Source organism: Dermochelys coriacea, chromosome 6, assembly GCF_009764565.3.
Source record: "Dermochelys coriacea isolate rDerCor1 chromosome 6, rDerCor1.pri.v4, whole genome shotgun sequence".
Lineage (NCBI taxonomy): Eukaryota > Metazoa > Chordata > Testudines > Dermochelyidae > Dermochelys > Dermochelys coriacea.
In genome coordinates this window covers 42,500,709-42,525,238 of record NC_050073.1, presented here as the reverse complement: position 1 = coordinate 42,525,238, position 24,530 = coordinate 42,500,709, and the positions used below count along the sequence as shown (strand labels likewise).

At 40.4% G+C, this 24,530-nt stretch overlaps 1 protein-coding gene across 3 annotated transcripts in view; it reads left to right on the top strand.

Moving 5' to 3' along the window:
* Window positions 1-588: 588 nt before the first annotated feature.
* Window positions 589-24,530, top strand: part of SLC6A5 (solute carrier family 6 member 5) — a 58,648-nt gene continuing 34,706 nt past the window's right edge. Inside the window, exons 1-9 of one of the 3 annotated variants that reach the window (XM_043516788.1) lie at window positions 589-733; window positions 1,914-2,441; window positions 4,173-4,311; window positions 6,867-6,998; window positions 7,458-7,631; window positions 12,494-12,635; window positions 13,069-13,201; window positions 21,992-22,126; window positions 24,032-24,135. In XM_043516788.1, coding sequence (XP_043372723.1) covers window positions 731-733; window positions 1,914-2,441; window positions 4,173-4,311; window positions 6,867-6,998; window positions 7,458-7,631; window positions 12,494-12,635; window positions 13,069-13,201; window positions 21,992-22,126; window positions 24,032-24,135 — 1,490 coding nt within the window. In that variant the 5' untranslated portion in view covers window positions 589-730. Of the gene's footprint in view, window positions 734-1,545; window positions 1,675-1,913; window positions 2,442-4,172; window positions 4,312-6,504; window positions 6,700-6,866; window positions 6,999-7,457; window positions 7,632-12,493; window positions 12,636-13,068; window positions 13,202-21,991; window positions 22,127-24,031; window positions 24,136-24,530 lie in introns of those variants that run through there. The other 2 variants (XM_038407155.2, XM_038407156.2) reach the window with 2 other exon arrangements.

The following is a 24,530-nucleotide window of genomic DNA, read 5'->3' as shown; positions in this document are numbered from 1 at the left end:
CCCCGCCCAACTGCAGCGAAGAGGGTCTTGATGGAAAGAAATATTTCTTTACTAAGAAGATTAACTTTGTGGGGTCATTCCGCTTTGATTTGTTTAGGTAGCGCTTTCACCCCTCTGTGGTGCAGTAATAATAAACATGTTAACATGTTATTGTCTAATGGTGTAAAGTGAGGTGGAGGAAGAAGCCACTCTAAATATTATATGAATAACGATGTTTTTATTGTTGGAATCATTGTCAGATGCAGAGATTCAGGGACAAGGAATATCAAATGCTGAATCAAAAACGATAAGAACGAGGGGGGGGGGAGATGAAAGGCTTCTTCTCTTGGCTCGTCTGCTTTGGGTGCAATAGGACGTGTTTCTCACATGGTCCTCCTAATTACTAGCAAGAAAGTTCTGCTCTTGCCAGTGCTCTTGCTGGGTTTGGTTTAGTAGTCAGCCCCATATGAATCACACTGAACACGCAATCCCACTCCTATCTGAGTGACAGCTAGCCGGCGCTCTGGCTTCTTCTTGTCCCTTAAAAATCTGAATCCAAGGGTAATGATTTATCAAACTCTTATTATCAAGAAAATGTCAAAGGAAGGGCACCTTGCTCCGCACTGACGCAAACCCAATCTTTCCCAAGGAGCTATAGAAAGCTTTGCTCTTGGCTGAGCAAAATTCAGTCTATCAATCGCCTGTACGGCCGTTTTTACCTCCACCAGTTCAATCTGTTGCTATTTAAGACATGGTAAGTGCTTGTTTTTCCGTTTTTGAGATGTGGTGAAGGTGTGTTTGGGGGGCAGTTTTTCTTTAGAATTTACTTTGGCTATACTCCATGTAGTTTCTATTTGTTAATTTCACATATTACTTCATGTAGAGCGTAACCATCATGCAAAAGTATTCTAGGTTGTAGGTGAAGGAGCTTGTTTCAAATGGGAACTGTCCAGGGTTCTGAAAGGCTACTTTCCGCTATGGAAAAAACCTTTACAACCTATAAGATAGCCAACATAAGAAAAGAAAGGGAACGTATTCACAAACGTATGTACTTCAGAGCTCAGTAAAATCGCTATCGAGTTCTATGCAGATGTTTCATTAGCTGACACTATGTGGGTTTGGAGATTGTTAAAGATAAGAATTCATACAAAGAAAACTGCATAGTGCACTTTTCTTCCTTTTGAAATATGACAGAGTAAAACAAAAAGGGGCACACATTTTTAACAAGAAATTGTCAAATGGTGAGATTTAGCAGCTTCTTTGGTTAAATATTGCTAGTTACAAACAATCAGGCTATCTGCTATTTTCGAAAATTTTAGATCTTTAAAACGAGCATATTTCGAAAGCTTATTTTAGAATAATAATCCAGCATTTGTTATGGTATAGAATATCCCTTCATCGTGTTGTCTTTTTTTCAATATTTAGAATGAATGTAGTAACTTCACTGGGAATATCGGGAATGCTAACCAATACTATTCCGTTTGGTTCCAGCATCTCTAGCTGCCTACAGGGCAGCTTGTTTATTGCCTATAAAAAAGCCAGTGTGCATTGTTGAATGACAGAAAGGAAATGGGGCGTAAAATTAAAGAATCTTTCTGCAACGGTGATAGGGGAAGGGAGCATTCTACAGTCGTGATGTGAAATCCAACAAGGTTTGGAGGCGCAGAGCTGTGGAAACATTGTGTAGAATTATAGGTTTGCAGTCTCTATTATTTTTGTCTCCCGGTTATCTTCTCAGAATATTAGCGTTTAATGTGATAAGGCTACCGAGGAGAGCCGTGTAGTCTGAAAATACTGCAAAACGTTCCTAACCACTGTTACCAGACAAATTGCATCGCAGTTTTATGCACAGTGCATATTTGTGAAAAATCAAAAAAACCCCAAAATCTCAACGCTTTTTTGGGGGGTATAAAGTATGTTATGTTGTCATTTAGGATTACACCAGTCAAAAGGATATGAACAAGCAGGTTGTCAACAGCCCTGAAACAGTTGCCCTTGGAGAAATTGAAGGTGCGGGAGTTATACGAACCAGCCCCGAAAATGAGCAGCAGAACCTACCTTCAAAAGCCCCCTTCCAGTTGGCCAAGGTCTCCAGATCTCTCTCCAGCGACAACAAAATCTCTCTATCGGAAGAAGCCAAACAGAACGATTTTGAGAGGACCAAAATTGGAATCTGCAAGGTCAGCAGCACCTCAGTCCAAGCCAACTCCACCACCCGAAAGGATTCTGTAGAAACCTTTCCGCTAAAGAACATCCCCAGTGCAGGAAACCAAGGGCAAGTCAATATTCTTCACTGCAAAATCCCCCCTTTGCAAAGCACAGACGGCGAAGCTAATCAAAGTCTTGGTAAGAGCACACTGGAGCAAAACAATGCCAACAGCGGTTGGGTGACCATGAGCCAGAGCACCGTGGTTCTGGGCACAGATGGGAACACTTCTGTTCTGCCTGGCAGTGTTAACGGGGTAAGTTATTTCTCTGTCGCTTTCACCATCTCTAAGTGAACCGGGTGGATCACAGGGGTTTTGACACCATTGAGCAAAGCTCGTTGAAGTACATATGTATATGAATTCCAAGCTCTAAATGCCTAACACAAAAAAGGCTGATTTGGGCACAGTCCAAGGGAGTAACTACTGATAATGTCTCCCTCTCAAAAGGGCCCCTTTATAGAAAGAAAACGGTGTGACTGAAATATGAAAATGGATGATCAATACTCCAAGGTAATTCAAAGGCGGGTATTGAGCGGTGCCTGCCCCTAAAGCTCAGCTGCAATGGGGTGGTTCTCTTAAAATGGGCGATAAAAACGATCAGAATTTGCCCGGAACTAAATAACGAAGCTCAGAACACTTGTGGTTGAATTCGGTTGCACTCTGTTTCCTTTACGCTAGGAAGAAAAGTTTGTTTACCTAGTTTTTTTCGGGTCCACTCCCCTTTTCTGGCATCAAATGCCCAGAGATTGCCCTGCCATTCACTGGCCCCATTTATAAAGGCTTTGCATTGCGCTATCACCTCTGCGAATGTTATTGCCTATTGTAACGCATTGTAACCAAAAACAAGAACAAAATCAGCCAGCCATTCCACAAACCCTGTCCCTGACCAGCCACTGGGCTGGGATTGGTGATCAATCACTCCCTCTCAGACAGCTCAATCGTTATTTAGGATCCGTGAGCGGCTCCCAGGCATTGCTGAACGATGTTAAAATGTGGCTAACGCGCACCTGACACTCTTCTCTAGCAGGGGCCTCTCCCAATGGATTATAATCTGGGAGACAGCCTTACTCCGGGGTTCAGAGCTCCTTGGTATTACCAATGCGATAGGAATGGCGCTGCGCTTTCTTTTCCACATGGACTGGGGACATTCGTATTTAAGTGAAAGAGGCGGCCCGGGGTCATTCAACAAAGATCTTTGCTAGGGTGGGGTGAATCGGGAGAGAGCGAGAAGGTCTAGCTTTATACTAGACTAAAGGATGTTTCCATGCTACCAAACTGTGGTGGTGGTGGAGTTCTACTGACTCTACTGGTGCGCAGGATCTGACTTCTGAGGACCAATCAGTTCTGTCTCACTGGGGGATCGTTCTCCTCAGAGCAGCACGATCCGCAGAAGAGCAAAGCCTCTCAGCTACAAGCCAAATATATATGACCTGGGTTAGATTTTTTTTTTTTCCCCAGAAAGAATCGCAACAGAAATCAGTTCTCTTCCCATCGGTCAGGAGCTGGAATGAAAATTCAGGGCCCTAGAATTTAAATATCAGATACACCAGGAGAAAATTCACGGCTGTTCATTGAACTCACATGGAAGGATTAAGAAGCACTGGGCCGAATAGTTCTCACTATCACCAATCCCTCCTCAATTTGAAACAATTCCCAAACTGAGGTCCTCTGTTGCTTCCACTGAAATCAATGACAAAAATCCTCAATAGGAACCAGATCCAGAGCTAGGTGATTGTATGCAATGAAACCGAGAGAGCACAGAATTATTGGTGTAGATTGCATGGGGGTGGGAGGGTGAAGACGAGGAGTCTGCTTGTTATATATAGTAATATCTCTTTGTATTGGATGTTTTCTCTCTCTCATCTTCCCGCAGCAGCTGGTCTGTAATAATGTCTTCTTGAGGGGCCAGCTAATTGCAAACCTGATATCTTTGTTTGATCTGAAAACAGCCATGTTGACAATGTGTTTTTCCCTTTCACCCTTCAGGATGACGATAAAGGAGATGAAAATAAAGCCCGAGGGAACTGGTCTAGCAGGATGGACTTCATCCTCTCCATGGTGGGTTATGCAGTGGGGCTGGGCAATGTCTGGAGGTTCCCGTACCTGGCCTTTAAGAATGGGGGAGGTATGGCTTTTCCTGTCTTTATACACCCCGCTGCTCTTCAAGCGATACTGAGCCAGCAAATAACTTGTCGGGGCGGGGAGGGGTGGGGGAAAGGGGAGTGGGGCAAGAGGAAAGTGCCTGAGAAAAGACCTCCCCCAACACTTGCTCTTCAAAACATAGTAACGAATATCCTGTGTCAATCAAAGATTTAGGGCTAGACCAGACCATCGTTTTTTAAAAGCTAAAATTCACATTATCAATGGACCTTAGAAAATAGCATGTTCTTAGCATTTTTAGAGGAGATGCTTTCCTACTTAATACTGGCCAGAGACAGAGGAAATGAACAAACAGGTTGATAAAATTTGAGCAACGGATTTCACTTGACTAAGAACATTCCAGCCAAAGTACAAATAAAAATAAAATACATATGTGAATTTTTAAATTCAATCGTACAGAAGCGGTTCTAATCCAAAGACTTGGCTTTGGAAAGCGAAGGTAAAATAGGAACCCAAAGTAAGTATAAAATAAGGGGAAATCTCTGCCAAATCTGAATCAAAATCAACCCTCAATAATATTTTAGGTTGAACTGCGCATTTATTTTAAAACCCATTTCACTACCCGAGAAATAGTAATTTTTAAAAAGTCTGAATAATGTTCAGCAAAGTAACACACAAATAAATGTGATGAAAAAGCAGTGTGCAGTTCCATTTTGCTTGAACCGTTTTATTATAGAAAACGCAATTTGACTTGAAAACATCTAATTAGATTAAAATAACTTTTTCTGTTGCGTCCAACAAAGTCTTACAGACAATTAGCAGGCTTTTTTTTAAAAAAAAACAAGAAAAGCAGTTGAGGTAATCAAGCTACTCTTAAACTTACCACTGTCATATGGTAAAATATAGTGGACACTCGTATAATTGTTTAAAATACCAGAAAGACTAAAAATCCTTCAGTTTGTGAGAAGTGGATCATTCACATTTCTGCCAAAGGATGAGTTACTGAACTCCGCTATATAAAGGATTTACAGTGAAATTCCTATACATTTCCTTTTATAAAATTAATAAAGGAATTTCACTGTAAATCCTTTATATAGCGGAGTTCAGTAACTCATCCTTTGGCAGAAATAAGTGTATATAAAATTATTGGTTTTATTCCGCCCCCCTTTTTTAAAAAAAAATCACATTTTCCGCTCGTATTGGAGTTTACTGTAAATATGAGATATCAAGGATCGTACTGAATTTGGTATTTTCTTACTGGATGAAAACATGCTTATCTTATGACAGTCAGAATCTAGGGCTTCATCTTTTCCCTATTGCACTCAAGCCGATACAGCATTTTGCCATGGAATGTGTATGTGCCTGTGTGTATATTCTCTGCATATATCGAACTGTGTATTACTTAATTGCACACACCCATGAATCTTCCCCTTTAAAAGCAGTTTTTCTGCAGTAGTGAGACTAAACTCTTTGAAAGGGATCCCTAATAGTTTAAATCAGTGATTTGGAAATAAACTCCAGGAATGCAACGAATATATATTTAAACCAACTTTTATCCTCATCAGCATAGTAGCCAAGATGAATTAGTGACTTTTTTTTTTCCAAAGAAGCCCATATATTGCCTTGAAATCTGGCTCAGTAGTTAGTAACTGCAGTAACTGTCTATAGTGGATGTCACGCAAATTCGCGAAGCGTTCCATATAGAGGTTCTGTTGGGAAGCCTTGTATGTACAGCATATAATGACTCTTCCCAAGCCTTTCTAGGGTTTGCTGGCCTTAACCAATTTCCTGTTGAATACAATTGTGCTATCAGAAAGATGAAAAGAAAAAAAAGACAGGCAACATTGGAGAGGGACAGTGACTGGCACTCTCATTGTTACTCCTTCTGGCAAGCACCACCAGCTCAGCTGTTACAGAAGAGCATACAGATGAGCATTGCTCATCTCAGCCTGGATTTAGATCTCTTGTTCTGATACACCAGGATCTCCGCAGAATGGGTGTAAAGTTGCCTTATCCCCCACATTGATCACTCCAGGTGGTTGCACTAATGACTCTTGCCCTCACGCTCACCTGAGACTGGTTCCTTTCAAACAGAAACAAGGAAGCAAGACACAGTTGCATTTGATGATGAGGGGAATTAACCCCGATTTAATTAATTAGCTTCACCACCAGCAGCGAGCCTGGTATTCATTTCTAGGCAAAAGAAGAAACCCTGGAATGTGGCAAAGTATAGAAATAAATTCGTAATGCTCCCGGAGAATGAATAAGGAGCGATTCAAATAATTAGAACAGGACTTTTCTCAAGACACCGTACTAGCCCTTCTTAATGAGTTAGTCAAACGCATGGCAGTGAACAGTATGTTTAAGATGCATTTACTGAAACAAAACGCCCTACAGTGTCCCCTCTAAACAAGTACGCGGTATTGTTTTTCATAGGCTAGTACTCGATTGGAGTAGGTTCTCTGAAGGCTTCCTAAATACCACGAATCTTTGTTAACTTGAATGCTGTTTGATGCTGAGAATTACGCAGCTTGAGCACTTTCCCGCTGCAGTTCAGATCTTTCTTCTCTTTCCCCTAAGGTGCATTTCTCATCCCCTACTTGATGATGCTGGCTCTAGCTGGAATACCCATTTTCTTCCTGGAAGTTTCATTGGGGCAGTTTGCTAGTCAGGGACCTGTGTCTGTCTGGAAAGCTATCCCGGCCTTACAAGGTGAGCCTCAGCCTCCCTCTCCCCATCTCCATTCACTTTTGAGGGAACTTTTGTAGAGAATTTTGAGTTGCCTGAAGCTTTAACAGACATTTGTAAATGACTTTATTTGGTATGGCATTATCACTTGAACCATGCACTGCAGTCTTCATTTGACCTTGCCCTCTTTCTTAGGAAATCCAAGTAATATTTTGTGTTAGATTTCACAATTATACATTACTTTATATAACGGATTTTGAAAAAATATAGACTGATCTGTATTCAATAAGTGACTTGCATAGCCAACACTGGGGTGTTGTTGCTGGACCATCTCTGAAATGTTTTTGGTATGTGCAACAGCTGAAAAATGTCTTTCTGCTTATGATAGGTCAGGTTTGGATATTTTACAGTCCATTGATAGTATATATTTGTAATCATGAATATGTATGATTGTACTAGCCTTCCATCTCCTTTCTTTTTCAGGCTGTGGCATTGCTATGCTGATCATCTCTGTTCTAATAGCCATATACTATAATATTATTATGTGCTACACACTTTTCTACCTTTTTGCATCCTTTGTCCCTGTATTACCCTGGGCTTCCTGCACCAACCCTTGGAACACGCCAGACTGCAAAGATAAAAATAAACTCTTATTAGGTAAGTTGTGACATGCTTTTAAAAAAAATTATGTTAAAGAACATTCCTTACAAGTTGGATCGGAGGAGATTTTGTACCTATGAAATTTATTAGGGACTAACACTGCAGTCTTTATTTTGACAACACTCCCACTGAAGTCAGATCCTGAATATCATTGGCAGTATCATTTGATGCAGTTGGTTTAAAGTAATCTTTATAATCATGCACTCTTGTCTCAGATCTGTTGGTTGCATTTTGTTTGCTTGTTTTATTTTGGAAAAAAATCAATAATAAAAAAGGCCCAAAATGACTTTTTGGCCAAAATGGATTTTTATCAAATTTTTCCAGTTCCTCAATGAAAAATTGGAAGCTGGAAACCAAAATATTATTAGTGAAAAGTTTTGGTCTTCAGTAAAAGTTTTTGGCTTTGTATGAAAACCTACAATTTTTACCAAAAGCCAAAGAATTTATTGAAAACAGGTTTAGAAAACAGAAACAAAAAGTAAACTAAAAACTGAAAATTAGTAGGGGGAAAAAGTTTTTACACTTCACACAAAAATAAATGGCATTTTTTAATCAGCTCTTTTTAACAGTAATATGATAGTTGCAAGTTCCTTTTAAGTTCCTTTCATCTGTGCTTCCAATATCAGATGAATTTTAGTGCATTCAGACTGGAAGTGCTATGGCAATCACCTGCTTGTGCTGTGGAGCATTTCAATGAATCATTTATGATTAGGTATTATTTATTAAGTGCTGTTTATAAAATCTCTTTAACACAACAAATAATTTTTAAAACATTTTTTGGGAGGGTGGGGGGTAAAAGACACATGTAGTGGTTGATTCAGTACTGACAGGCTCAGTTGAGCCAGTTTCACCCACAAAGTAATCCCACTGCTTTAATTTCTAACTCACCAGGAATAAATCTTTCCCCAAATGTACGATCATTGCACAAGTTTCCTTACTGATCTGCTGGAGCAAAGCAGGCCAGAGTCACATGTTTAATTTTATGACTATGACCACTGTACAATCCACCAAAACTCTGCTGTAGCCAATTTAGGGCCCTGCCCAAATTTCATGCAAGTAAATGGAAAAGCTCCCATTGACTTCAATAAGCTTCAGATCTGGGCTTTTATAAAGTTGATACATTCAATATTAATTGAAGTATTTACATTGATTCATATTTTTAAACAAACTTACTTTAACTATGTTTGCATCTCTATTGTGTCTGAGTCCTGAAAATATTCTAGCAAAAGAGAATGCTAGCAAGAATGGTCACTTGCTCATTACTCAATAGTGGATTTTAAGTGGCTGTTTAAGGAAAGCCAGTTTCCAATTTGTAACTGGACTGTTCAGCCTGAGTACCTGATTCCAAGAGTTTCATTTGGTCAGGGAAAGTGGCTTGTGTATCCAATCTAACTTGCTTGCATTGCAATTCTTAAAAACTCACAATACACTATGCACACACAAACTAGATTCAGAATTATTTACAGACACTATTCAATACCTAATTTCAAATAACTAATAAATTCAAGAAATCCATGGCCTGTTAGTGAATGATGCACAAACTGGATAGGGAGAAAAATTAATGGAATACATTACAGCTTATGATTTATTTGCTCAGCTTTACAGGACACAATGGCAACATAATAAGAAACAAGGACATTGCTTCTGAGGTTTAAACCCCCATGTTGTATGGATATAGGGCTCCTAGGCACTAGGGTAATACAAATAATTTATAATAACTAGAATAATGAGTTAGGGAAATTTTAATAATTACCGATCATGCACTGGAGGTCTGAACTCTTAGGATTTGATCCTATACTGTTGATGTCAATAGAAAAGGGCCCTTAGGGACCAATTTCACAATGGAACCACAGGGACAATTTCAGTCCTGATGCAATCTCAATTGTTTCGATGGAGTTGAGTGCTTATGCTAGGGTTGCATTTGATCCATAGTACAACCTGATTCATACGTCTAATGTTCTGAAGATCTGCCTGGGATCTCCAGATAAGCAGCCCCCCTTGTCTTTTCTCGCACCTAGTAAAGACAGCTGCTGAACTGTGTGCTAATTCTGTAAAGCCAATGAATGATTTACATATATTTGCTTGAAAATTTGTAAACATTGGCCTCTTTTAAAGGTGAAAATGTAAAGCATTAAACTCCCTTAAAAATATTTAATTTCCTCGATGTCAAAGAAGCCTGAGAAAGTACAATCTTCATGCAGTGCTATGGCTCCTATTCAGCAAAGCATTTGAGCATTGTGCTTATCCTTAAGTATGAATTGCCCATGGAAGACAGTGCGACTCCTCAGGTGCTTAAAGTTAAGCATGGTTTTAAATGGGTTGTTGAATATAAGGTCATTGTCTCATAAAGATATAGCACAGGGATGATCAGATCTTACTGTAAGGATCATTCATTTCTATTTGTAAAGTTAGGGAGTGCCAACTGCAGGTTTTCCTATTGGCTTAATGTGACCAGTTTCTCTGGTACATTTATCCTTCAATTTGCTCAGCAACTGTAAGGTTTTGTCTATCTTTAAAAAATAGTGTCAAGTCTTGAAAGGCCGGAGATTGGTTTCAGCTTTCTTCTACAGAAAAAGAAGCACAGTTATCACTGGACTCAATTAAATTGCTCGTGTGTTTCCTGATTTCAAAAAAGTATGATTTTAATTATTAATGTTTGTCCATATAAATGTAATTTCTTGATAACATCTTCCAAGGTAGCGTAATCATTATTTCTGTTATATGTTCAGTTTTGATCAATAGCACTGCATGAGAAGACTTATGTGTACATGACTGCAGGGGCTTATACGTGAAAGTACAATTGTGCCCTCTGCTGATTTTTAAGAGGATAGTGCAAGGAAACCAAAAGCTTTCCAGAACTAAGCTATCAAACATTAATGCTGTGCAGAGTTGCTGCAGTGCAGCAAAAGTGACCTTAGGTGTCATCCTATAAAACCTACTAGGAGCTGGTTGCAGTTAGACATGTAGCTTAATATTTTCTGTTTGTCGCATGGATTTCAAAGCTACTTACTGTTGTGCTCATTGTGCTATGGCTCTCTAAGGCTTATTCTCATGGGAAATGGGGAGAGATGATTCTCATACATATGTATAATATATTCTGTGTGTGTCAGCAAGGTGTATGTGTAAAGGCACACATGGTTTTAGATTGGATTGGAAGGTTTTCTTTAAATAGAAATTTTAATTATTGTGTCTTGTATATTTGTGTACTTTGTATGTACAGATAGACACTATAATAATAATAATTCAATTTAAGGGAAACCTTCCAATCCAATCTAAAATCGTGTGCACCTGTACATATACCCTTGCTCACACCTGTGCATGCAGGCATGCACGCTCACAGGGAATATATTATGCAGAAGTATTAGAATTGTCTCTCCCCATTTCCAATGAGAATAAGCTTTAGAGAGCCATAGCACTATGATCACAACAGTAAGTAACTTTGAAATCTGTGCTACAAACAGAAAATATCAAGTTATACATCTAACTGCACCAAGTTCATAGTAGGTTTCATAAGGTGACACCTACGGTCACTTTTGCTGGTCTCTATATCTGCCTGCAGGTAGAGCTCAGGTGAACCATGGAAGTGGCAATATCATTAGAGTCTGGGGGAAGGAAGATGACAGCTCAACATCCTTCTTTACTGGTTACTTTGCAGTGTGACAATATCCATTTCAGAGAAGTCTGGGTTTTCCTCTTATCATTTCCTCTTATTATTATTTACTTTTCCTCTTGAACTTGGCTGTGTCATGCAATACAAATGGGAAGTGATTCCCTGCTGACAATACTTAAACAGCTATAATATATTTTTGTATTTCATGTTTCTTCTTCATGGTCTCAAAGAATTATTAAAATTGCCAGTAATTATATCTTCAGGGATGAGTTACACTACACAGAATGATTCTGATTCTGTAACTGAACATAGTGGTTTAGAATTATGTAAGTTCTGAGTTAGGGAGTTTTTGAGCTTCAGAAGATAATATGGATAAATATTGAGAGAGAAAGAGAGACTATGTCAGCTGTCTGATGGCAATTCAGCTTGTAAAATTTATATTTCCTACTCAAATGAAATGCTCTTGAATTAACGAACTTGTTTGTTTTAAATTTGTTGGTGATCTTCGGGAACGTTGGCAAAGACAGTCATAGCTGTAATCACGGGGCGGGGGGGAGGTCAAACAAAAGTAGCTCCAGATCACATATGGATCCAGCTCCAATCTGAAGACCCTTAAAGTCTGGGGGTTTTCAGATCTAGAATTTATTTGTATGTTATAAGGATAAGCATTGACGTGACACTTGTATCAGAATCTAAACTCACCCAGAATAGATCTAAGGTTTTGGTTTGGACCCATATGTGGCTAAGATTCAACCATATTATCTTAATTAATATTTACAGTGGTGTGTTTTGGAGTACAATTGTTTTTCATAGTTATAATTTTTGTTGGATCTCTGTCTCTGTATTTACATCTGCTTAGTGGATGGGACTCCTGGGTTCTGTTCTCAGTATTACCACAGATTAACATTGTCCTTGAATGAGTGAACTGGGGTCAATTCTGCATTATTTGCTCACCCATATTCATGTATCTCCCATTGACTCAAGTCCCTAAACCTCTCTGTGCCTTAGATTACCCATTGGTGGAAAAAAAGGATAACAATGCCAACTATCTCAGATGGGTATTGAGACTTAATAAAAATTATATTTATAAAATGATTTGAGATCTTTGTTTCAAGGTGCTATAGAAATGTAACATGTCACCATTAAATAGATCTACATGATAGACTGTATGTTCAGAGTTGTCCCCATCAGTCTTGAAAATGTTTAGTCCAGTACTTTCCTTCCTTTATTGGTACCTTTTTCTTAACAGATTCGTGCATCATTGGTGATCACCCAAAAATAGAGATTAAGAACTCTACTTTCTGTATGAGTGCCTATCCAAACTTGACAATGGTTAACTTCACCAGCCAAGGAAACAAAACTTTTGTCAGTGGAAGTGAAGAGTACTTCAAGTAAGACCCCTATTTGATTAGAAAATGTCAGGTTACTTTTCTGCTAATAAAGTCTTGGGGTTAAATTCAGTGGGTCATTTATAACTGGTTCCAGAAGACTGGAACTACAGCATGTGAGAACTGACCTCCAGGCATGAAGGGTAAAAGAACTAAGTTTCAAGAGAAAAAGGAGAATCTTTTTGTTTTGTTTGTACAGCACCTTGCACAATGCAGTCCAGGTCCATGACTGTCTCTCTCAGGCACGGCCACTGCACATAAATAATAAATAACAATAATTATTAATAAAATGTATAATAATGCAAGGTGAAATTCACTGAAGCCTTTGTGGTAGATCAGAGAAACTTCTCAGCACTATAAGCAATGTCTAATGTAGATCCTTTTACATTGGGAGAATGCAGCTTGCAATCATTGTCACTAATTTTTTGACTCTCAGGTACTTTGTATTGAAGATTTCTGGTGGGATTGAATATCCTGGTGAAATCAGGTGGCCCTTGGCACTTGCTCTCTTTCTGGCTTGGGCGATTGTGTACGCATCCCTGGCTAAAGGAATCAAGACATCAGGAAAAGTGAGAATATTTCTTTACCAGAGTAAACCAGTAATATTACACTATGTTGCTTTAAATCCATAGCACTTATAGTTTAAGACAGTGAATCAGTTGGAAGTTGTTAAGAGCAAAAGTTTTATGGGACCTTACTGGAAGTTGAACTTGCTAAGTACCATCACCAGAGCCAGTGGAAAACAGCAGGAAGAGATGCTCGTATTACTCTATGAAACATTTTGAGAGGAGACGATCCCATGTTATGGGAAGTTTGTACAGTGATCTCATTTTGAATCCAGGCCTATTTTCCTTGCACTCAAGGTTGGAGCTGAGCAAAATGTTTTGACAAAAACCCTTTTTGCGCAAAAATGCAGATTTGGTGACACTGAAACATTTTGAAAATTTGTGTTGATTTCACTTAATTGTTTTGGTAAACAATTTTATGAAAAAAATGAAATATTTCATTTTGATATTAAATATTTTGATTTTTGATTCAAATGATTTTTCATTTCAAAATCTCCTTTCCCTTTAACAAAATTTTAAAAATATTAATACTTAAAATCAAAATAAAACATTTTGTTTGACCAGAAACCATTTTCTTTCTTTCTGATTTGCCAACAATTTTGAAAAGTGCCATTTTTGGTTCAACTCAAAAAGATTGTTTGGAATTGCCAATGAACCAAAACATCTGTTTTTTGCCCAGCTCTACTCAAGACTTCTGTTCACTTTAGGGGGAGTTCTTGGTGCAGGATTGTGTCCCAGATGGTTAACTTAACTCGGCAGTTCTCAAACTGTGGGTCGGGACCCCAGAGTGGGTCACAAATCTGTTTTAATGGGGTCTCCAGGGCTGGTGCTAGACTTGCTGGGGTCTGGACCAAGCCCAAGCATGACTGCCCAAGGCTAAAGCCAAAGTGCAAGCCCAACACCTGGGGCCAAAGCTCAAGGACTTCAGCCCCGGGTGGCAGGGCTCTGGTTATAGGCCCCCTACCTGTGGCTGAAGCCCTTGGGTTTGGCTTTGTACTCTCCTCCTGTCCCACGGTTGGGCTCGGGCAAGCTCACGCTTCGGTCCCCCATCCTGGGGTTGTGTAGTAATTTTTGTTGTCAGAAGGGTGTCGTGGTGCAATGAATTTTGAGAACCCCCTGATAACTAAATTTCAGTGAAATGTTCTATTACCATTTGCTCCAACATTCCTGATTAACTAGAAAGCCAGGGGAAATTGGCACATATTTTTGGTGGGATGTTCACTCCCAGATCTGCAGAGGCTTTAATAGTGATCCACTTCTTTTTAATGTATTTGGCAATTATGTTTCCAGGAGACTTGGACAACCTTTCATATTTCTATTCAGTGTTCATAATTAAAGCCTCATTAACAGTTTCAGTGACACTTTATACAGTTATGGAAAATGTCTATGCAGTAACAATCATTTCTGCAGCCATGGAAATTAAGCAATTTCACTTCATAAACTGGTGGAGTCAAGTTAAAATCTGAGTCCACATACCCCTTGTTTCTCAGGAAATAGTCATTACAGTGTAGCTGTGGAATTTCAGACATGCCAACTCTTGCTAATTGATCATGAGAGGCACAATTTCTAATTAAAATGAAGCCTCATTCATGATCTTGCGAGAGAACTCTCTGTCAGGAATTTTTTTTCAGGCACTGCACAAATGTGTTTCCAATCAAACAGGAGTTACTCCATCCTAAACAAAGAAATGCCATTTCTCCACCAGGAAGTTAATTCTAAAGTACTTTGAAAGAAAATGATAATTCATTTACATATCAGATAAACAAAGCTAACAAGCTACACTCCAGCAGGGAAGAGAAACTTCATCTGAGATAGAAGCAGAGAAGGGCCAACCCTCAAATAAGCATCAACTGGGGGGGGGGGGGGCGGAAGCGTGACATGTAGAGTTCTAAAAGTGAGGCTTAATTTTACTTAGAAATGCTATCAGCCGCCCCAGGTGCGGCCAGGGCTCCAGCTGTCAGCCCTGGCAGCTGCTCCCCTGCCAGCCTGGGAAGTGTGAGAGGGATCCCCACTTCAGTACCCTCAGGCCTGGGGAGGGTGAAGAACCGTAAGGAGCAGAGGTGAGGCTGGAGGCTGCAGGGAGGGGGATGAAATGAAGAGGATGAGGGCTGGGGGGGGCTTATTGATGATGGGGTGAGATGATGAACTGAGGGCAGTAGGGGTCGATACAGTGAGGGGGGTTGAACTGAGGTAGTGGTAATGGGGACTAGGGGGCTGAACTGAGAGGGGTTGGATGGGGAGAAAACTGATAGGGGATAGGGAGACAGGATTAATTGCTGGACAGGAGTTGGGCAGATGTGAGGGTGAGAGCTCCTGCAGCAGAGGCCAAAAATCACCTTATCTAGTACTTGTGGGGGAATGGGCAATGTTAATTATCACATGCACACACCATGGGGGAGTTCAAAAATCAAGAGACTGACCTAAAAATACAATGTTATCTTTTTTTTAAAATGTCATTTTAAGGCCAATCTCATGATTTTGGGGGTCCGACTCATGATTTTTGATCTCTTGAAGTTGGCAATGCTGGAATTTCCAGGGGTGGGAGCAGGGCTTGTCACTCCAAGTGTGATGGGAAAAGTTGCTTTGTGAAGTGTGTGGGCAAGGAGAGAGAAGATCTAGAAATGAATAAACTGAGACTTGCATAGTAGTAAAACTGGTTCTTTTAATGAACCTAGAGTGCATGAAAAATTTTGGCTTGTCAGCACTGAAGATTGACATTCTCCATTAGCCACAGAACAGGTTCAGTCTGGGCAGAAGTATCATAGAATCATAGAATCATAGAATATCAGGGTTGGAAGGGACCCCAGAAGGTCATCTAGTCCAACCCCCTGCTCAAAGCAGGACCAAGTCCCAGTTAAATCATCCCAGCCAGGGCTTTGTCAAGCCTGACCTTAAAAACCTCTAAGGAAGGAGATTCTACCACCTCCCTAGGTAACGCATTCCAGTGTTTCACCACCCTCTTAGTGAAAAAGTTTTTCCTAATATCCAATCTAAACCTCCCCCATTGCAACTTGAGACCATTACTCCTCGTTCTGTCATCTGCTACCATTGAGAACAGTCTAGAGCCATCCTCTTTGAAACCCCCTTTCAGGTAGTTGAAAGCAGCTATCAAATCCCCCCTCATTCTTCTCTTCTGCAGACTAAACAATCCCAGCTCCCTCAGCCTCTCCTCATAAGTCATGTGCTCTAGACCCCTAATCATTTTCGTTGCCCTTCGTTGTACTCTTTCCAATTTATCCACATCCTTCCTGTAGTGTGGGGCCCAAAACTGGACACAGTACTCCAGATGAGGCCTCACCAGTGTCTAATAGAGGGGAACGATCACGTCCCTCGATCTGCTCGCTATGCCCCTACTTATACATCCCAAAATGCCATTGGCCTTCTTGGCAACAAGGGCACACTGCTGACTCATATCCAGCTTCTCGTCCACTGTCACCCCTAGGTCCTTTTCCGCAGAACTGCTGCCGAGCCATTCGGTCCCTAGTCTGTAGCGGTGCATTGGATTCTTCCATCCTAAGTGCAGGACCCTGCACTTATCCTTATTGAACCTCATTAGATTTCTTTTGGCCCAATCCTCCAATTTGTCTAGGTCCTTCTGTATCCTATCCCTCCCCTCCAGCGTATCTACCACTCCTCCCAGTTTAGTATCATCCGCAAATTTGCTGAGAGTGCAATCCACACCATCCTCCAGATCATTTATGAAGATATTGAACAAAACGGGCCCCAGGACCGACCCCTGGGGCACTCCACTTGACACCGGCTGCCAACTAGACATGGAGCCATTGATCACTACCCGTTGAGCCCGACAATCTAGCCAGCTTTCTACCCACCTTATAGTGCATTCATCCGGCCCATACTTCCTTAACTTGCTGACAAGAATGCTGTGGGAGACCGTGTCAAAAGCTTTGCTAAAGTCAAGAAACAATACATCCACTGCTTTCCCTTCATCCACAGAACCAGTAATCTCATCATAAAAGGCGATTAGATTAGTCAGGCATGACCTTCCCTTGGTGAATCCATGCTGACTGTTCCTGATCACTTTCCTCTCCTCTAAGTGCTTCAGGATTGATTCTTTGAGGACCTGCTCCATGATTTTTCCAGGGACTGAGGTGAGGCTGACCGGCCTGTAGTTCCCAGGATCCTCCTTCTTCCCTTTTTAAAGATGGGCACTACATTAGCCTTTTTCCAGTCATCCGGGACTTCCCCCGTTCGCCACGAGTTTTCAAAGATAATGGCCAAGGGCTCTGCAATCACAGCCGCCAATTCCTTCAGCACTCTCGGATGCAATTCGTCCGGCCCCATGGACTTGTGCACGTCCAGCTTTTCTAAATAGTCCCTAACCACCTCTATCTCTACAGAGGGCTGGCCATCTCTTCCCCATTTTGTGTTGCCCAGCACAGCAGTCTGGGAGCTGACCTTGTTAGTGAAAACAGAGGCAAAAAAAGCATTGAGTACATTAGCTTTTTCCACATCCTCTGTCACTAGCTTGCCTCCCTCATTCAGTAAGGGGCCCACACTTTCCTTGGCTTTCTTCTTGTTGCCAACATACCTGAAGAAACCCTTCTTGTTACTCTTGACATCTCTTGCTAGCTGCAGCTCCAGGTGCGATTTGGCCCTCCTGATATCTTTCCTACATGCCCGAGCAATATTTTTATACTCTTCCCTGGTCATATGTCCAACCTTCCACTTCTTGTAAGCTTCTTTTTTATGTTTAAGATCCGCTAGGATTTCACCATTAAGCCAAGCTGGTCGCCTGCCATATTTACTATTCTTTCGACTCATCGGGATGGTTTGTCCCTGTAACCTCAACAGGGATTCCTTGAAATACAGCCAGCTCTCCTGGACTCCCTTCCCTTTCATGTTAGTCCCCCAGGGGATCCTGGCCATCTGTTCCCTGAGGGAGTCAAAGTCTGCTTTCCTGAAGTCCAGGGTCCGTATCCTGCTGCTTACCTTTCTTCCCTGCGTCAGGATCCTGAACTCAACCAACTCATGGTCACTGCCTCCCAGATTCCCATCCACTTTTGCTTCCCCCACTAATTCTACCCGGTTTGTGAGCAGCAGGTCAAGAAAAGCGCTCCCCCTAGTTGGCTCCCCTAGCACTTGCACCAGGAAATTGTCCCCTACGCTTTCCAAAAACTTCCTGGATTGTCTATGCACCGCTGTATTGCTCTCCCAGCAGATATCAGGAAAATTAAAGTCACCCATGAGAATCAGGGCATGCGATCTAGTAGCTTCCGTGAGTTGCCGGAAGAAAGCCTCATCCACCTCATCCCCCTGGTCCGGTGGTCTATAGCAGACTCCCACCATGACATCACTCTTGTTGCACACACTTCTAGTAAGTAACAAGGCTCCAGGGCCCTACCAATCTGCCACAAGCAGATTGCCTGTAGGATTCACTTCCTGTAGGAAAAGAGGGTCATTCAGTCTCCAAGCCACTTGAGTTCTTGGTTTCCTTACTGTGATGGGGTGTCCACTCCATATAAGACAAGAAGGGGTTAAAGCAGCTAGATAGGCTAATTAATTGCTTAGGTTGCACCTGGTGGAGGAGCCAGGGAGCAGGGATTAATTGGACAAGGCTCAGCTGGACAGAAACAGGTGGGGCTGAGTAAAGCCCAGGAGCTGACAGCAGAAAGGGGCTGTAAGGGAAGTAGTCTGTAGTTACTCTCTGGGAGAAGGGAGGTGTGTTTGGGGATATAGAGGCAAGTAGTCTACAGTTACTGCCTGGCAGTTGTACAGCTGGCAAAGTTGCCAGCAGTTGTACAGCTGGCAAACCCAGAGATGGGAGAGAGCCAGAAAGGTAGGAAATGCTCAGGGAAAAGCACCAAGGTATAGGATAGTGCAGACTTTGGCTGCTGATCAAAGGGCCTCTGAGCTGGAACCCAGAGTAGAGGGTGGATCTGCATTCTCCTGTCAGCCACTGAGGAAGTGGCACAGACCAGGCAGGGGAGACTGGACTGCCTGGGACAGTTCACACTGAAAGACTTGTGATACCTTGGAAGGGGAAGACTATAGTGACCTGGCTCAAAGCTGCAGTTCCTGGAGTAAGAGGGGCTACAGGCTAGAGAGGGACAATGGGTGGAGAGATTGCCAGAGGAGGGCACAGCACCTGCAAGAAGCTAATCCTCAGAGTGGCCAAGAGGAGGCACCCTAGCAATGAATGGAGTCTGTGACACCTGCCAAGACTGTCAGGAAAGGTGCCAATTAACGTGCCAGCTAACAACTGTAGCAATGGATTTCTATCACTTGGGTAATCTGTTCACTAGGAACTAGACTGAGACTGTCAACTAATCTCCGAGTACTGAGTAGTCAATGTATTGTAGCATCTTTCAGGGACTATTGACCTATTCTTGACTCGACTCAGTCATTTAGGCCTACTCTATGTGAGAAAGTTGTACCAGTTTAACTTAAATAATTTTTTAAGCTCATTTAAGTTAAACTGCTGGAAACCCTCATGTGGACACTCTTACTTTGGTTGAAGAGGGATTTATTTCCATTTAGCTTAAACCAATTCTTAAGATGAACCAAAATGAGCCTGGTTTAAACTGAAATGAGTGCCCGTGAAGACTTCTGTACCAATTTACCTAATTAGGTTTAAAATGACATATTTAAATCAGCGCAACTTTCTCATGTAGACAAGCCCTTAGAGATGAAAGGCTGGGCCATCCAGTTTTTCTAGTTACTGGGCTACCTTCATGTCTAGTGTTACTCCTCTGACATTAAAGGAATTATACTAGGGGTGAATGGTGCCCAAGGTTTTCGTAATAGCCCTTTGTGTCCAGTTGGGGTAGGGTTTTCGTTTGGTAGAATGCGCTTTTTAATCATGCTCCCTTTCAACTAGTACAAGCCAAATTCAGATCTTAAAAGCAATTTGGATGAAATAAAAGAAAGGGATGTAGAATTATCCCCTTTTTTATTTTTTAATTGGAAATATTCTTCTGCAAAGGCTGTCTACCGTAATACGGGAAGCCATGCACTGAATTAGGAAGACAGACAGTGGCAATCTTAGCTTTCACCTGAATTAATTAAAAAAATGGCATATTTCAGGTGTCTGAAACCTGGAGCCTCTTATTTTTCTTTTCACTGCAATTTTCCACTGGCCACAATCATAAGCTTTGCAACTTCATGCTCCTTTTGGATGAATAATTATTATTCAGTGAAAACTTGTATTTCCAGTCAGATGTGTATCTATTTGGGAATAATTCAGTCTTGCGCTGTCTACTGCCAACTCAAAATCTAGGTGTTTTCGATTTTTTTTTTTTTTTTGGAAGAGCTTAATATTAAGATTCCTAACCAGAAACCCCTCCAAATTTGCAGTTAGTCATGGCTTATTCATTTGCTATGCACTTATATCAATATTAATTATGATGTATTAATGTGCATGTTATCTATAACTGTGTTAATAATGTGCTGAGTGTTTATTAACTGAAGTTCCATGAAAAATGCTTCCAGTGTCCTTAAAGACAATACAGATTTTGAGATTGTTTTCATTAAGATGGATGTTCTACACATCTCATGATCACAAATATTCTGTGATTATACATAGTTTCATAACTAAGTGATTTAGGACATAAAATGATTACTGCACAGATTTTAAATATTTACAGCAAAATGACCTAGGACAGGAATTATTTGCTGATGAAATTCACGTACAATTTGGAATGAGTGAATACAGAAAATTGTGATTTTTTTTTTTGTAGGTTGAAAAAGAGAGATGAAATTTAATTAATTTATTTGCCCAGCACTAGACTTTATCTGGTAATTAAATTATTTTATCATATTGTCTTTTTGGCATGGTTATGAACTATATAAATGATTATGCTTTGGCACAGTCATAACTTTATATTAACACAGCAATGAGAAAAAAATACCAACGATATGGCCCCTAGATGCTCCATGTATTCCAATGAAACTATCCAGCAGGGGTTCCTTGTACAAAAGCTTAGGAGACAGAGAGGAGAAAGCTGCCAATGGAGTAAGAGTGAGGGAAATTGCTGATCTGCAAATGGGTTCAAGTGAAATGGTAGCTGAGAAGGTATGTTCAAAAGTCATCTCACTTAAGGGGTTGGGGTGGAGGATCACCGTCCCAATAAGAGATTCAGGAGCTGCAAGATATAAAATATTTCAGTTTTTAGACCCTAAACCATAGCCTCTAGCAGATCTTGACTCATTCAGGTTTTTTTTTTAATATGACCAACTGGAAAACTCTACATATCAAACTATGTGTGCTGAATAATTCATATCTAAATGATAGATCAAATGTGTTCAGATCATTAGATATTTAGGGCCTGATACAAAGCTCACCGAAATTAATGGGATTATTTTCATTGACTTCAATGAGCTTTGGATATATAATTCTTAAGAGGTGCAAACAACAACACTGCAGATTCAGCCAATATTGGAAAATGACAGGCTAGATTCTTCACCAGTGTAAAGTGGCATAGCTCATTTAATTCTCATAGAACTCTGTTGATTTACACCAGCTGAGGATGTTTGAATTTGGTTGTAAACTCCAACTTTTATCTCTCCTCCTTTTTCCCCCTATCTAGCACCCCGGCTCTCTGCACCTAATCTTTAGTGCCTTGGCTATTGCCACTAGCAAGAAGTGGTGCAAAAGTTACAGCATTGTCAGGATCCCTGGGAAATAAACCTGTTGTCTCCCCACTCTGCTGCTCCTCTGGGCTAATGTGTCCATGTATTTGGCTGGAAAATTGTTATTTCTAGACAGTGGTGGACTACTCTTATTTTTCTCTCCTCATATAGATCCAAATCAATAACCTTCTGTGGTCTTTCTAGGTCGTGTATTTTACTGCTACATTTCCTTACGTAGTGCTCATCATCCTGCTTATCAGAGGAGTAACCTTGCCAGGAGCTGGGGCTGGAATCTGGTACTTCATCACGCCTAAGTGGGAGAAACTAATTGATGCTATGGTGGGCTCATTATTCCACTTACAACACTTTGATAGGGAAAATAAATGTATATAGACTTATTACTGTACTGGAGTATTGGTGTTTGAAAATGTCATCTGTGAAATCTTGTTCTTATATCACTAATTTATTGTATGTTTCATTGTGTTACGTTAAGAGTGTTACACACGCACCCCAACAGTCACTGTGTGTGTGGTATGTATAATGCATTATTTCATTTTCTATTAGAATATGTTATGTATATCTTAGGTGACTTCCCCCAAGCAGGGTCTTTCAGAATAGAAGTGCGATGAATGAGACACATTGGAGGAGTAATAAGTAATGAAGAGGACAGGTCACTGATGCAGAGTGATCTGGATAGCCTGGTAAACTGGAAGCAAGCAAATCATAGGTGTTTTAATAAGACTGAATGTAAATGTATTCTTATGGGAACAAAGAAGATAATCCATACTTGCATATTAAGTTTAGGTTAGATTTTTAGTTATCAAATTCAAGTCTGAGCTAGGGTTGGAGTTCAGGTTCGGATAATTAACACTGAAATCAGTTCAGGTGTTGTAGCAAGATTTTTGGCTTCAGATTGCTGATATCTAAGGAAATCTGCTAATTTTCCAAGACATAAGTCATTTTCATTGACACCATGTTGGGCCACTGGCTATATCTGAAACACAGCTGGAAAATTGTTCCCTTCTGGTTATGTTTTATGGGTGCCTTTTTTTCTTCATAGCCACTTTGCTTATATTGAATTGTTTTTAACCCTGTGTTGTTGTAAGTAGTAAATCTTTTCAACTCCTCCAGTTTATACCCAGTGAAATAAGTGGACAGATTTCCAAAAAACTTCTGGAAATCTGTCCCATAAGTGTCCCAGTGAGAGCTGCTGGGAGTGAAGCACTTTTGAAAATATGGCCCTTATTTAGGTGCCTAAATAGTAGAGCTAGTTTTAAAACCCTTAACATTTTTAAATTTTAACAAAAATATTTTTTTAAAGTTTCAAACAATCAAAATATTGATATTTTTCAGTTATGACAAAAACAACAATCCTCTTTATTGCTGGACACAAAACCCAACATTTGGACAAGTTTTGGTTCATTTGTGTTTGAAAATCAAATATTAAAATTTTGACTCAATAGAATTATCAAACATTTGAAAAATGTTGACCTGCTGTCCTAAATAAGGTGCTGATCTCTCTTGAAAATCTGGCCCCAACTGCAGTGCTAAGCACTTGAATATCAGACCCATATATGCATTTGAGGCCTACCCTCATGTTCTGTAGAAAACAATCTGTAATGACCTATAGCATGGACAGTGCCTGATATTTTTATTTTTAAAAGCCTTGATCCCAGGTATGTTGTCCTCTGATATGATGAAATTCAGACCTCGCTGGTGAGTGCCTACAACTCCCATTGAAACTGGAGCTGAACTTGGCTCATGGTGTGTAATTTAGTTAACACAAAATAGAATTACTTCCTTGCATCAAGAGGAGAAAATTCCATTTTGACTGGATTTGGGGGTCTGATAGATAACCTACTGGTATTGACTGAAGTTTTTTTTTCTCTAGATCTGCATTTTCTTTATTGAACACAGGTAAATCCATTCTGGTTTGTACAGAATATAATTCACTGAATATCTGTTTTCTATATTTGCCAAAGGTTATATTCTGTTCTCAGTAGGAGCATCTTTCTTGTTCAAGCTCATGTCCGATTATCAAATAGGCACCATCCATTTGAGGGCAGAATTTGGCCATAAATTGCCGTGTGATTAACATCAATTGTGTTTGAGTTTATTTAAACCATTGGTGTTAACACCTGTAATGTTTAATGGCACCATTGATTTCATTAGCCTGTCCAAAGACCTTCACTGAAGCTGACTCTTTTTTTTTTTTTTTTTTTCCCTTCTCCTGTGCTTTCTTAGGTGTGGAAAGACGCTGCCACTCAGATTTTCTTCTCGTTATCTGCTGCGTGGGGAGGTCTAATTACTCTCTCTTCATATAACAAATTTCATAATAATTGCTACAGGTATGGAGAGGTTAAATCAATCAATAGTATTCAAGACACACCATTAAGTAGCTTAAATCCAAAATGTGATCGACCTCTGATTTGTTGAAATCTGGTTGCAAAGGGACCCCTTTTGTTGTAGTTTTTTATTTCAAAATCCACCACTCCCAAAATGTGCATTGAGCTCACCATAGTCCCTGTGGGACATTTGCTCTCATTACAAGCTGTCAGTCCCAGGATGAAAAGCAATCCAGAAAGCTGTCAAGGACTCTGGGCAGTGTCATGAAATCCAGCACAATTGATGATCTCCCCTGAAAAGCAACTCATGATTAGAATTAGGTTAGGGTCAAGCTGTACTGAGAGATGTGTGAGTGGGTAATACTCAGTTTCTACTTATGTGATTTCTGTTTCTAACA